At 38.3% G+C, this 15,786-nt stretch overlaps 1 protein-coding gene across 5 annotated transcripts in view; it reads left to right on the forward strand.

The window, feature by feature from the left end:
* Nucleotides 1–15,786, forward strand: part of PDS5B (PDS5 cohesin associated factor B) — a 124,479-nt gene that overhangs the window by 76,532 nt on the left and 32,161 nt on the right. For all 5 annotated transcript variants that reach the window (XM_034665053.1, XM_034665054.1, XM_034665057.1 and 2 more), the window contains exon 21: nt 14,690–14,758. In XM_034665053.1, coding sequence (XP_034520944.1) covers nt 14,690–14,758 — 69 coding nt within the window. The remainder of the gene's footprint in view (nt 1–14,689; nt 14,759–15,786) is intronic.

Raw genomic sequence — 15,786 nt, forward strand, 5'->3', positions numbered from 1 at the left:
ACATTTCCGCCACCTCAGAGTTCTGTTAGACACTGTTGCTCTAGAAGCTTTAGTTATTTAACTTTCACATTTAGCTATATAATTTATTTAGGATTGATTTTTATATGTGGTATGTGATAAATGTCAAGATTCATTGTTTTATTTCCATCTGACCCCACACCATTTATTGAAAAGACCGTCTTCCTTGCTGCATTTTTTTTTAATTGAGGTGAAATTCACATAACATAAAACTAACCATTTTAAAGTGTACAGTTCAGTCACATTTTAGTACATTCACAGTTTTTGTGACCACCACCTCTATCTAGTTCCAGATCATTTTCATTAAGCAGTCATACCTCATTTCCCCCAGCCCTGGGCAACCACCAATCTCCTGTCTGTCTTAATGGATTTACCTATTCTGAAGAAGTTATTTCTTCTTCCATTTATTTCTTATAAATGGAATCATATATGACTTTTTGTGTCATTCTTTTGTCACTTAGCATAATGTTTTTGAGGTTCATCCACATTGTAGTGTCTATCAGTACTTCATTCCATTTTATGGCTGATTAATATTCTGTTGTATATATTTATCACAATTTGTTTATCCATTCATTCATTGATGGACATTTGGGTTGTTTCCACCTTTTGAATATTGTGAAAAGTGCTGCTGTGAATTTTGTGTTTGAGTATTTGTTTGATACCTGTGTTTATTAGTTCTTTAGGTATATTCCTAGGTATATACCTTTGCTGGATTATATGTTAACTCTGTGTTTAACTTTTTGAGAAACCGACAAACTGTGTTCCACAGAGGCTACACCATTCTACCTTCCTACCAGCAGTGTATGAAAGTTCCAGTTTCTCCTCGTCTTCACCAACTTATTATTTTCTGTTAATTTGATTATAGCCATCCTAGCGAATGTGAAGTGGTATCTCATTGTGGTTTTGATTTGCATTTCTCTAATGATCTTGAGCATTTTTTGATGTACTTATTAGTGATTTGTGTATCTCTTTTGGAGCAAAGACTATACAAGTCCTTTACTCATTTGTGTTTTTGTTGAGTGGTAATAGTTCTTTATATTCTAGATACAGGTTTCTTGTCAGATATATGGTTTGCTTTTATTTTCTTACATTCTGTAGGTTGTCTTTTAAGTTGCCCTTTAATGTTTTTTATTGAGATATAATTGACATATTATTTTTTAAAAGTTTTTTTTTTTTTTTAAAGATTTTATTCATTTACTTGTCACACAGAGAGATAGAGGGAGTGTGCACAAGCAGGGGGAATGGCAGGCAGAGTGCGGAAGCAGGCTCCCTGCCAAGCAAGGAGCCCCATGCAGGACTTGATCCCAGAATCCTGGGATCACAACCCAAGCTGAAGGCAGATGCCTGACTGAGCCACCCAGGCATCCCTTACATTATATTATTTTGATGTGTATAACATAATTAATATTTTATACGTTGTGAAATGATCACCACAATAAACCTAGTTAATATCCATCCCCACAGAGTTACAAATTTTTTTTCCTGTGAAAAATGTAATTTAAAGATTTACTCTCTTGGCAACTTATCAAATACACAAGAACTGTAGTCACAATGCTGTACATTACATTCTATGACTTATTTATTTTATATCTGGAATTTTGGACCTTTGACGCCATTCAGCCATTTTGCCCGCCTACCCCTGCCTCTGGCACCTACCAGTCTATTCCGTGTATCTTTGATACTAGCCAGTCTGATAGGTGTGAGGTTATATCTCATTGTGGTTTTGGTTTGCATTTCATTGATGATTAGTGATGCTGAGCATCTTCTCATCTGCCTATAGGCCATCTTTATGTTTTCTTTGGAAAAATTGTCTATTCAAGCCCTCGGCCCATTATTCATTTTTTTAAACATTTTTTTAAAAAAGATTTTACTTATTTATTTGAGAGAGAGAGAGAGTGAGAGAGAAAGCATGCGAAGGGGAAGGTTCAGAGGGAGAAGCAGACTCCCCAGTGAGCCGAGAGCCCAATGTGGGACTCTGGGATCATGACCTGAAGGCAGAGGCCTAACCAACTGAGCCACCCAGGCACCCTCTCTGCCCATTATTTAATTGGGTTGTTTTTTTTGCTATCAAGTCCTATAAGTTCTTTATATATTTTGGATACTAACCCCTTATTCAGTGTATGATTTGCAAATATCTTCTCCCATTTTGGTAGTTCGCCTTTTTTTTTTGTTGATCCTTTGCTGTGGAAAAGATTCTTAGTTTGATATAGTCCATTTGTTTATTTTAGTGTTTGTTGCCTTTGCCCTGGGGAGACCGCTCCAAAAGCATATTGCTAATACTGATGTCAAGGAGCTTACAAGAAAACGGTTTTCTACAAGTTTTAATGATTTCAGGTCTTATATCCAAATCTTTTTCCCTTTTGAATTTGTTTTTGTATGTGGTAAGATAGTGATCCAGTTTCATTCTTTTGCTGTCCAGTTTTCCCAACACTCTTTATTGAAGAGACTGTCTTTTCCCCATTGTATATTCTTGCCTCCTGTCTCATAGATTAATTGACCATATGTACTTGGGTTTATATGTGGGCTCCCTATTCTATTCTGTTGATCTCTGTATCTGTTTTCATGCCAGTACCATACTGTTTTGATTACTGTAGTTTTGTAATATAGTTTGAAATCCAGAACATTATATGTCCAGCTTTGTTGTTCTTTCTCAAGAGTGCTTTTCAGGTTTTGATATCTAGTAGCTTAAGCCTTCCAGATGCCTTCAGTGACAACTGCTGCTATTACTGCTGCTTCAACACCGTCATCATTATCTTTTTCCAGATCGTTTTGGCTGTTGTTAGTCTTTCGCATTTCTAGCTAAATTGTTTTATTTTGTTTTATTTCTGTCTGAATTTTAAAATCAGTTTGTCACTTCTCCCTGTACCACTCCAACCCAGCATATATACGTACCTGGCTGGAATTTTGATAGGGCTGGTGTCGAATTATAAATTTGAATCATCATTATTATAATACCACCTTTCACTCTGTGAACATGGTGTTATAATCCTGAGCGTTCTGTTTCCTGAAGATGGTATATGTCTTAGTCTTTAATTTCCCTGGATAATGTTTCTAAGTTTCTGTGTAGATGTCTTAGCTTTCTTAAGTATGTTCCTAGGCATTTTATGTTGTTTGATGCCCTTATAGATAATAAAATTTTTTTTAATGATTTTTTTTATTATATTATGTTAGTCACCTACAGTACATCCCCGGATTCCGATGCAAAGTTCGATGCTTCATTAGTTGCGTATAACACCCAGTGCACCATGCAATACGGTGCCCTCCTTACTACCCATCACCAGTCTATCCCATTCCCCCACCCCCTCCCCCTCTGAAGTCTTCAGTTTGTTTCTCATAGTCCATAGTCTCTCATGTTTCATTCCCCCTTCTGATTACCCCCCTTTTCTTTATCCCTTTCTTCCCCTACCGATCATCCTAGTTCTTATGTTCCATAGATGAGAGAAATCATATGATAATTGTCTTTCTCTGCTTGACTTATTTCACTTAGCATTATCTCCTCCAGTGCCGTCCATGTTGCAGCAAGTGTTGAGAATTCGTTCTTTCTGATAGTTGAGTAATATTCCATTGTATATATGGTCCGCAGCTTCTTAATCCAGTCATCTGTTGAAGGGCATCTCGGCTCCTTCCATGATTTGGCTATTGTGGACAATGCAGCTATGAACATTGGGGTGCATATGGCCCTTCTCTTTACTACGTCTGTATCTTTGGGGTAAACACCCAGTAGTGCAATGGCTGGGTCATAGGGTAGTTCAATTTTTAACTTTTTAAGGGACCTCCACACTGTTTTACAGAGTGGCTGTACCAACTTGCATTCCCACCAACAATGTAGGAGAGATCCCCTTTCTCCACATCCTCTCCAACAATTATTGTTTCTTGCCTTGTCGGTCTTTGCCATTCTAACTGGCGTAAGGTGGTATCTCAGTGTGGTTTTGATTTGAATTTCCCTGATGGCTAATGATTTTGAACATTTTTTCATGTGTCTGTTAGCCATTTGTATGTCTTCATTGGAAAAGTGTCTGTTCATATCTTCTGCCCATTTTATGATTTGTTTATTTGTTTCTCGTGTATTGAGTTTGAGAAGTTCTTTGTAGATCTTGGATACCAGTCCTTTATCTGTGGTGTCCTTTGCAAATATATTCTCCCATTCCGTGGGCTGTCTCTTAGTTTTTTTGACTGTTTCCTTGGCTGTGCAGAAGCTCTTTATCCTGATAAAGTCCCATAAGTTCATTTTATCTTTTATTTCTCTTGCCTTTGGAGATGTGTCGTGAAAAAGGTTGCTCTGGCCGATGTCATAGAAGTTGTTGCCTATGTTCTCCTCTAGAATTTTGATGGATTCCTGTCTCACATTGAGGTCTTTCATCCATTTGGAGTTTATTTTTGTGTATGGTGTGAGAGAGTGGTCAAGTTTCATTCTTTTGCATGTAGCTGTCCAATTTTCCCAGCACCATTTATTGAAGAGACTGTCTTTTTTCCACCGGATGTTTTTTCCTGCTTTATCAAAGATTAGTTGCCCAAAGAGCCGAGGGTCCATTTCTGGGTTCTCTATTCTGTTCCATTGGTCGATGTGTCTGTTTTTGTGCCAGTACCATGCTGTCTTTGTGATCACAGCTTTGTAGTACAGCTCGAAATCCGGCATTGTGATGCCCCCAGCTTTGTTTTTCCTTTTCAACAGTTCCTTGGAGATTCGGGGCCTTTTCTGGTTCCATACAAATTTAAGGACTATTTGTTCCAGTTCTTTGAAAAATGTCCTCGGTATTTTGATCGGGATAGCATTGAAAGTGTAGATTGCTCTGGGTAGTATGGACATTTTAACTATGTTAATTCTTCCAATCCATGAGCATGGAATATTTTTCCATCTTTTTATGTCTTCCTCAATATCTTTCAAAAGTGATCTATAGTTTCTAGGATATAGGTCCTTTACGTCTCTGGTTAAGTTAATTCCAAGGTAACGTATGGTTTTTGGTGTTATTGTAAATGGGATGGATTCCCTAATTTCTCTTTCTTCAGTCTCGTTATTCGTGTATAGAAATGCAACTGATTTCTGGGCATTGATTTTGTATCCTGCCACCTTACTGAATTGTTCTATAACTTCTAATAGTTTGGGAGTGGATTCCTTTGGGTTTTCCATATAGAGTATCATGTCATCTGCAAAGAGAGACAGTTTGACTTCTTCTTTGCCGATTTGGATACCTTTGATCCCTTTTTGTCTTCTGATTGCTGTTGCAAGGACTTCTAGTACTATGTTGAATAATAGTGGCGAGAGTGGGCATCCTTGTCGTGTTCCTGATCTTAAGGGAAAGGCTTCCAGCTTTTCCCCATTGAGAATAATGCTTGCAGTAGGCTTTTCATAGATGGCTTTTATGAGATTGAGAAATGTACCCTCTATTCCTACACTCTGAAGGGTTTTAATCNATTTCTGCTCTAATCTTGGTCAACTCCTTCCTTGTCAGTGGGTTAGGCCTGTCCCTCTGTTGCTGTTCCAGTTTCTTGAGGTGAGAATATAGAAACTGCATTTTAGATTTTTCTATTCTTTTGAGTGAGGCTTGGATGGCTATGTATTTCCCCCTTAGGACTGCCTTTGCAGTATCCCATAGGTTTTGGACCGTTGTGTATTCATTCTCGTTGGTCTCCATAAATTGTTTAATTTGTTTTTTGATTTCCTGGTTTATCGAGTCATTCTTGAGCAGGATGGTTCTTAGCCTCCAAGTGTTTGAGTTTCTTCCAGGTTTTTCCTTGTGGTTGAGTTCCAATTTCAGAGCGTTGTGGTCTGAGAATATGCAGGGGATAATTTCAATCTTTTGGTATTGGCTGAGACCTGTTTTGTGTCCCAGAGCATGATCTATTCTTGAGAATGTTCCATGGGCATTTGAATAGAATGAGTATTCTTTGGTTCTGGGGTGTAGTGTTCTATATATATCTATGAGGTCCAACTCGTCGAGTATGGCATTCAAAGCCTTTGATTCTTTGCTTAGTTTTTGCCAGGGTGTTCTGTCTATTTCTGATAGTGGGGTGTTGAGGTCCCCTACTATTACTGTGTTCTTATCTATATGTCTCTTTATTTTGGTTAAGAGTTGGCTTGTGTATCTTGCTGCTCCCCTGTTGGGGGCATATATATTAATAATTGTCATATCCACTTGTTGAATACTTCCTTTAAGAATAATATAGTGCCCTTCTGTATCTCTCTCTATGGCCTCTAGTTTAAAATCCAGTCTATCTGATATGAGAATTGCTACTCCAGCTTTCTTTTGAGGTCCATTTGCGTGGAAGATGGTACTCCATCCCCTTACTCTAAGTCTGAATGCATCTTTGGGTTCAAAATGAGTCTCTTGTAGACAGCAAATGGATGGGTCATGTCTTTTTATCCAATCTGCAACCCTGTGGCGTTTTATGGGAGAGTTTAAGCCATTTAGATTGATAGAGATTATTGACAGATATGATTTTAATGATGCCATTTCTCTTTAAAGTCTTTGTATCGGTTGTGACTTGCTGCTCTGTATCACTCTTGGGGCCTTTTTACCTTTATAGAGCCCCCCTTAATATCTCCTGTAGGGCTGGTTTCGTGGTTACGAAATTGGTTAATGATTGGCGATTTTGGAACGTCTTTATTTCTCCATCAATTCTGAATGACAGCTTTGCTGGATAAAGGATCCTTGGCTGCATGTTTTTCTCTGAAAGAGCTTTAAAAATGCCCCCCCAAGCCTTTCTCTCATTCCAGGTCTCTGTAGACAGGTCTGACGTAATCCTGATACCTTTGCCTTGGTACGTGAGAAATTTCTTTGCCCTGGCCGCTTTCAATACTGTATCCTTGGATCTAATATTTGCGAATTGCACTATGACATGCCGTGGCGTAGGTTTGTCCTGGTTGAGCTTGGATGGGGTCCTCTCTGCCTCTTGGACACGAATGCTTGTTTCCCTTGCTAGATTAGGGAAGTTTTCAGCTACAATTTGTTCAAATATCTCTTCTAGACCTCTGTTTTTCTCCACCCCTTCAGGGATGCCGATGATTCTGACATTGGATCGTTTCATAGAGTCAGTAATCTCCCGTAATCTACATTCGTGGGCGTGGATTTTTTTAAGACCAGCTTCTATTTTCGTTTTTTCTTCTACTAACCCATCCTCCAATTCGCTAACGCGTTCCTCTGCCTCGGTGACCCTGGCCGTCAGAGCCTCTAGTTTTGACTGCATTTGGCTCATAGAATTTTTAATTTCTGTCAGATTCGCTCTCATTTCTGCCCTTAGGGATTCTATATTCTCAGTAACATTTTCGTTAATACTTTTTTCAAGTCTACTCATCATCTTGACCATTGTTGCTCTGAATTCCATTTCTGATAATTTGGATACATCCATATGTATTAATTCTGTGGCAGAGGCCACAGACTCATTATCTTTTCTTTTCCGGGGGGGTCTTCTCCTTCTTGTCATTCTGATGAGGAGAGATTGCAGGGTTGTCCAGAGCCCAAATTATTGACTGGGACCCAGGCCATGCGCCCTTGTTTTATAGCGATCTTAGGGATGTGGGCTTCTTCTTTAAAGATTTTATTTATTTATTTGAGAGAGAGAGACAGTCAGTCAGCAAGAAAGGGAACCCAGGCAGGGGAGTGAGAGAAGAAGAAGCAGGCTCCCAGCGGAGAAGCCCGATGAGGGACTCCTTTCCAGAACACTGTGATCACGCCCTAATCCGAAGAGAGGCGCTTAATTACTGCGCCACTCAGGCGCCCCAGGTTGTGGGCTTCTTGATTTTTCAGCCTGCCTTCTGGGGGAGGGGCCTGCTGCGCCGGTACTCAGGAAACCCTGTTTGGGTAGAGTCTCTGTGTCCCCTGCGAGAGGGGATGGGGATGGGCACCCTGTGAGCCGGTATTTCCGGGCTTTTGTTCTCTGGCGGCTTTCCCTGGCGGTCTGCTGTGCCTCTTCTGAGAATCAGAGCAGCAGCAGCCGAAATTCAGCCTCTGTCTCAGAACAGAGGGATCGCGGACCATTCTCCACTGATGTTCTGGCCACTTCAACTCTGTTTCTGTTGGTGCTGCTCAATCCTGCCGCATCCCTGGCTGTGCGCCCCACACCCGGCGTCCCAGCCCTCACTTCCAGGGCCGGCACGTCTCTGTCCTTTGTGTTTCTAACCCCGCCAGCCGCTAGCCGCCCCACGTGCGTTCCCAGAGATCCCGGTCTCAGTCTGCTGTCTCGCGGGTGCCGTCTGCGAGTCCGCCTGCTCCCCCGTGCAGGTGGCCCGCCAGCCGTCCCGCGCATGCTTCCGGAGCTCCCGGTCTCAGTCTGGATCCAGTGAGCACACCAGAGTTCCAGAGCTCCGTGAGATGCTTGGTGGCACGCGCTCCCTGCTCCCGGTCTCAGTCTGCTGTTTTGAGGGTGCGGGTCCACGGTTCTCCTGCTCCCTGGTGCAGGTGGCCTGCCAGCTGCCCCGTGCGCGCTCCTGGAGCTCCCGGTCTCAGTCTGTACCCAGTGAGCACACCGGAGTTCCGGCGTTCCGTGAGATGCTTGGTAGCGCGCGTCCCCGGCTCACGGTCTCAAGTCTGCTGTCTCAAGGGTGCGGGTCCGCGGTCCGCCTGCTCCCCCGTGCAGGTGGCTACTGTTTCCCGGGGCCCTGACACAGTGGCTCCCTCCCCCTTCTGTTTATCTTCCGATATCTGTGCACGGTTTCACGGCTCCCCGCTTCGTACCTCAATACTCAGCGCTAGAGATGTTCATTTGTAGAGATCCAGATGTATCTTCCTGTGTCTCAGGCTGATTCCGTGGATGTTCCTGCTGGTCTGGTACCTATCCAGCTCAACTCAGGGGACCAGCTGAGAAAGGGGTCCCCTACTCCTCCACCATCTTAACTCCTCCCCCCTCGATAATAAAATTTTTAATGTTTATTTTCTAACTGCATTTTGTTGGCATATATATATGAAGTTACTTCATTTTTGTATTGACTTTTATCCTAGGTCTTATTAAAGTTAGTTTTTAATTCTACTAATTAGTTTTTGCATTTGGGGGTTTTCTCTTTTCACACTCATTTCATTTTTTCATAAAGACAGCTTTTTTTTTTTTCCCCATTTTTAATGCCTTTTATTTCTTTATCTTCCTCATGCCTTGGCCAGGACCTTCGAAACAGTAGAAGGGTGATAGTGGACATTTTTATCTTCTTAGTCTCAGAGGGGAGGATGGACTAATAGTACCCAATAGAGGACTTGAAAACTCCATCTAAATGGCATATATATCACACTGCACTGAACCTACTTCTGACATACATTTTTTCAACTTCGTCTTTTATTTGTAATAGTCTGTTTACATGTAATGTAAATAGTGATTTGTGTTAATTTGCCATCTGGTTTTTATTTTCAGTTTGTTCTATCAGTTCTGTATTCATTATACTCTTCTTTCTTTCCTTGTTTTTGATTAAATTTTTTATACCGTTTTCCCCTTTACTGACGTGGTTTTTACATTTTCCTATTCTTTTAGTATTGTCCTAGAGGATACAGCATTCTCCCTTGACTTCTGAAGGCCAATTTCAATTAGTCTGTTTTAAACTTTCAGGACAGCAGGTTCAGTATTTTTAGGAACCTTAGCATACTTTAATTCCCCTTATTTCCTGATGGTTTTTGTGTTCCTGTTAACACAGGACCATTACTGTTACGTTTTCTACAGTTAATGTTTATTTAGATTTACCAATATCTTTTCCCCTTCCTCTTCTTTTCATTCCTTTTTGTTTATGTGATGATTTTCTTTATACTTGAAGAATTAAAAGAAGTATTTCTTTTAGTGTGGATTACTCCTGATGCAGTCTCTTGGTTTTTATATCCCTGAAAATTCTTTACTTTGCCTTCATTTTTTAAAGGATATTTTCTCCAGGTTTAGAATTCTAGCCTGGTATATTTCCTCCCCTCGGTAATTTGAAAATATTGTACCATTATCTTCCATTTTCTTAACTTTTCTTTTGAAATCAGCTGACAGTCTTGTTCCTTTGAAGGTTTTTCTTTTGCTTTGAATGCTTTTAATGTTTTCTGTTTTGCATTGGTTCCAGTTTCATGATGATGTGTCTGGGTGTGCTTTTCTTTGTGTTTATCCTACTTGGGGCTTGTAGCTCTTCTTGAATGTATAGCTTTGATGTCCTGCTTAAGTTCTGAGTAATTTTTGTTTCATATTCTCTTTCCTGTCTTACTGCAGTTGTAATTATACACTCAAAACGTACAATTTATTTTGCTGTGATCCAGCTGTTTGACCCTTTATGTACTTTTCTCCCTATTCGTGCATCATTTTTTATTTTCTTCTGACCTGCATTTGAGTTTACTGATTCACTTTTCACATTTGTCTAATCCTATGTTAAGCCCATACATTGAACCCTTAATTGCACTTATTTTGTATTTCAATTTTATAATTTCTTTGTAGTTTTTAATATAGCTTTTAGTTCCCTGCCAGAATTCTCTATCTTGTCATTTAAATGTTGGGTTTCTTTAATTATGTTAAAGTTTATATCAGCCTTAATTTCTAGACCTCCTGTGGCTCTTTTTGTCTTGTCTGTTTTTTTCTTATTTTTTGGTCAGATCTTTTCTCACATGTTATTTTTGATTGCATGGTGGACTTTGCGTGTGAAAAATGTTACAGATAATTTGAGGCCCTGAATGATTTTGTAATTCTTCTGGAGACGACATACTTTCCTTCTGACAGGTAGTTGAGCTATTGGGAGATCAGTTTGGTCCAGGCAAGAATGCACTGACTGGAAGCTGGGCTTCAGTTTTTGACAGGCTGATTCTTTTTCTGGTCACCTTTGTGTATAGGGTATGTTTGTTAGGGAGCCACCCAGAACCTCTAGGGTGTTTAACAGGGACTCTGTTCTTTATTGGGCTCAGAATTCCAGTTTTTTCCCTTCCTGCTCTGTGACGGTGATGAAAGCATTGTTCAACCTGTAAGTCTCTTCACTTTCAGAATCAGTTATCGTTTGTATGAGAAAAGCAATCCTAGGGCCAGACTCAAATCTTGATTTCTCTCCTCTTTTGAAACTTTGCCCAGCAAATTCTCACTGCTTTGGCAGCTCTTTTATCACCTTCAAACTGATTTTTAAAAAAGATCTTTTATCCAGCCTTTCCATTTGTTCCAATGGAAGATAGGTTCAAAAAAACCTAATCAGCTCTTGTCAGAACAGAACTTTCACTTATTTTAACCCATTAATTTGTTTTATTTTAATGTTATATTTGATATGTACAAAGGAATATATATTTAACTTTTGTGTAACTTGTTTTATAATAATACAGTCAACATTTGTTAACTTATTAGCTCCTGGTTTATTTCTCTCCAAACTTTTCTTTTTTGTTTCTTCTCTGCCCCAGGTAACAACTGTGTTGAATTGGGGTTTTTTTATTCCCTAACTAGAACAAAACACCACTTTAGCACATGTATGTCTGTGAACAACATACTTGTTTCAGTTTTACTTATTCTTTAGGATTATGAGTTATACCATATATATTCTCGGCTGACCTGCCTTTATCATTACACATTTGTTTCTTAGAATAACCCTCCCTTGTTAATACATCTAGATGTACGTGATTCATTACTCTGTATCATATATCACTGTGTGAAATTTCTTATATTTATTCTCTCAGTAGACATTTGGAATATTTCCATTTCTTTCCTCCATGGAACAGTGCTCCTGTGAATGTTCTTAAGAGAGGCCTCATGATGCATATGAGCAAGAATTTCTCTAGGTGATATTTATACAAGTGAAATTGATGAATAACAGTGTGTACAAACATTTAATTTTTCATTTTATTCCCAAATTACTTGTCAAAATTATTGTTAAAACTTATTTTTTTTATTAGCAGTGTATTGTACCCATTAGTGTCAGATCTTTTAGTTTTTGCTCATCCAAAAGTTGGAAAATAGTGTCTCGTTATAGTTTTAATTTGCATTTCCCTGGTTACTAATTAAGTTTTTATGTCTAGTCACCATTCATGTTGCCTCTTTCTGAATTCCTTCTGAGGTCTTTTGCCTTTTTTTTCCCCCAAGGTTTTTGTCTTTTCCTCATAAGTAAACTTTACACACATTAATATTTTTTAGGTATATGTTGCAATATCTTCATAAAAATGCATAAAATCTCATTTATGGTGTGTCTTTTTACTTCTTTTATGGTGTCCTTTGAACAAAAGTCATTAATTTTAACATAGCTAAATTTATCATTCCTTTCTTTTGTAGTTAGTGCTTTTTACATCCTTAAGAAATCCTTCCCTACTCTAATGTCATAAAAATAATATCCCATATGTTCTAAAAGTTTGAAATTTTCTTTTCACACTTAAAAAAATTTTATCCATCTGGAATTGATTTGTTTGTATGCTGTGTGACTTAAGGATTTCATTTCTTTTTACTTCCCATAGGACAACCAAATTTCCCCTCAAAAGTTATTTGAGTAATCTCTCTTTTTTTCCAGTCCTCTGCATTGTTACCAGTCATAGGGTGTATAGCCTCTCTTCTTTACCACTGCTTTGTTTGCTCATCTACAAGATGTCTTTCATTAAAGTTTTGTAATTTTCTTTGTAAAGAAAATTTAAACATTTTTCTTGTACAACTTTGCTAGGTACATTGATTTTTTAAATTACATTTTATGTTTGTGGTTGATTTGGAGAATTATAGTTTTGATCCTCTATCCATCTTTCATGCTAAACTTTTTTTCTCCTTATTTTTAATTATTTCTGAAGAATGCCAGTTTTGGGGGTGCCTGGGTGATGCAGTCGGTTGAATTTCAGCTATTGGTTTAGGCTCAGGTCACGATCTCAAGGTCATGGGATCGAGCCCCGTATTGGGCTCTGTGCTGGGCATGGAGTCTGTTTGAGACTCTCCATCTCCCTCTGCCCCCCCCCCCAAATAAAATAAATAAATCTTTTTAGAAAAAGAATGCCAGTTTTGATTATTTTCTAATCCTTGAATATTTTACCTCTATATTAATTTCCTTATATTTTTATATGTGCTTCCTCTACTATTTTTCATCTCAGCTTCATCTGTTGGTTTTTTTGGAAGTGATATATTCAAGTCTTCTGTGGTAGTGAAGTTTTCTATCTTTACTCTTTTTTTTAATCACTTTTGTTTTGATTTATTTTGATACTATTCTCCTGGTTGTCCAAATGTTCATGAATTTTATATCCTGTGGTATAAGATTTTTAAAAATACTTCAATATCCTGTTTACACCAGTATCCCAATTAAATCCATATCCCATTTCATGTTTTTTATCTTGACTAGTATATTTTTTCATCCTATTATTTTTAGATTTTCTCTGTCATTGGTTTTGTTGCATATGTTTTGGTTTTATATTATTTTTGAACCATCTGACAGTCTGTTGGGTTTTATTTATAATAACTTTTTCTATTTTGTAATATATGCTGATTGAATTTTTTCTTATGAATTAAATATTTTAGTGGAGTATGTCTTTGAATAATTCTTTCAAAATGGCTTATAATTTGGAAACTTTCTCTCTGTCCTAGCTTGCTAAAAATATTTTTTTTTCCCCCTTATTCTTGAGTACTAGAATCCTGTGTTTGAGGGTACTTGGCTGCAGAAAATCCAGAACATTGTTTTTTGGCATCTAGTCTTGCAGCTGAGAAATCCGAAGTCGATCTGATTCTCACTTCTTTTTTGGAAGGTTTCCCCCTGGAATCTGTCAGGATCTTTTTAATATTCTTAGTTCAGAAATTTCATCAGAACCTTTCTAATGTGATTGCTTTTTCATTATTTCCACTTTTTATTTCGAAGGCACTTCTCTGTGGATTGCATCCTAAGCTGTGTGTGCTTGATGAGTTTGCCTTCCGGATGTTGGGGCTACCTATCCTGTTGCAGAGGGTTACCTGAGCTGCTATTGAATTTGTTTACTAGGCTGCCTCTGGAAATCACTCCTGTCAGCTGGCGGCACGCTGGATCTCCAGTGTTGCAGGATTGGGTTCAGCTCTTTTGTCACCTTACTTTAATTTCCTGGCTGCCACTGTAAATGCACATCTTGAATACCTGCACTGTATCATCTCAGGATTATTCTGTGATTGTGCTGGAAAAAAATTCTAACTTTTTTGGAAGATGTTTCCTTTCTGTGCTTTTTATGAAGATGTAAACCTAGCCCTGTTAATATTTTTACTCTATGTTTTGTGTTTTTAAAATGTTTCTAAAGGTTCTGGTCTTCTTTTTGGCCCTTTTTGTTTTCCAGCCCTGCTGTGTGTGTGTGTCTGCTCGTGTGTGGCCATTTTGGTGGGATTTAGGTAGGAAGACACTAATGCATCTTTTTTCTTACTTACAGTCAACTGCAAACCTTTCTAATTTTTCTTCTGCTCAAGATTTTTTGTATATACCTCTTTCCTTGTTTGAGAACTACGCTTTTTGGCTGTCTTGATTTTTTTATCCTCCTCCTTGCCAGCCGCCTTAAGTAATTGAATCATTAGTCTCAAAGGCTAAGTAAGGAAGTATATGTAAGAGGTTAAAGTCAATCCTACCTCACACCTGGAAAGAACCAGCTGCTGATGGATGTGTAAGTGCTTTATATGGGTGCTAGTAAAGATAAGACTTTCAACCTTTTTGAGAAATAGATGAGGTATTTTAGTCATCTGTAATGACTGTCACTGCAGAAGGTAAAAATTTCATTCATTCACTAAATGTTAATTAAACATGAAAATTCTTATTTATGTTTTAAAGTCCTTCATTTTTGTTTAGCTCCCAGGAAAAAAGACAACTAAGCTTTGGGTTCCAGATGAAGAAGTTTCTCCTGAGACAATGGTCAAAGTGAGTGATATGCATAGATCTATTTATTTTAATATATTCACTAAGTTGTATTATCATTAAAGGTGTTAAAATTTTTATTCCTTTCGTAAAGATATGGCTATTAAAATCATCTAAGTTTTTTTTATATTTATTGTATGACATCATCCCATGTGCTCTGAGAGTGTAGGGCAATAATGAGAAACCTGAGGCCTTGTGGGCAGCTGCACATAATCTGATTTGAGAAAAAAAAAAAGTGTTAGAAACTGCCTCCATGTTGCTGCTTCTTAGTTATCAACCTTTTAATGGCAAAAGACATTGCTGGTTTTCCTGTGTACATTCTCCTATTCAGTAAAGATGGTCATCCAGGTTTTAAGACTATTCATCTTCTTTTTATTTTGATTTTAATAAAAGTTCAACCGTTGTTCTTGAATTAGAAGTAATGCTTCGAAGACTGCTTATAACTAGTGTGGAGAGTATTGATTTATTAAAATGATCTATAGTCTCTGATGTAGATCTCATCTCAAGCCACTGTCCAAGTTGCGTAGGCCAGGAACAAATATATTAAATACTGTTTTTCTAGTTGTAGTTTCGTATAAATACATTCATATTGTGTATGTATGTGTGTACTGGTTTGTATTTTATATTAGGAACTACTTTGTCATGTTATTCCAGCTTCAGATTCTAATACTGTTTCTGCAGCCCTGTAGAGGTAGCTGGTGGAACGATGCTTGATGCTTCTGAGTTCCATTATAAACCTGTTTTCTCAGCATTGGTTTCAAGCAGCAGTTTTGTGTAGTCAGGCAGCACTGGACTAGAAGGCAGGCTTCCTGCAATGAAGCTCATGCTTAACAAATGGCCCAGAAAAGGGATCTGAAGAGTGTCTGCCACATGCCACTGTTCAAGACCCACTTAGCTCCTGAGCCATAGATCTGTAAAAAGCTAAGATAATTTGTGAGAAAGAGGTAATATGCACCCCATCAAAAAGGGTTGTTGGAAACATTAGAGGCAATAACAGGGTTTGAAGTACTTAAGCACTTCGTAATTATAAA

Source organism: Ailuropoda melanoleuca, chromosome 7, assembly GCF_002007445.2.
Source record: "Ailuropoda melanoleuca isolate Jingjing chromosome 7, ASM200744v2, whole genome shotgun sequence".
NCBI classification, from domain to species: Eukaryota; Metazoa; Chordata; class Mammalia; order Carnivora; family Ursidae; genus Ailuropoda; species Ailuropoda melanoleuca.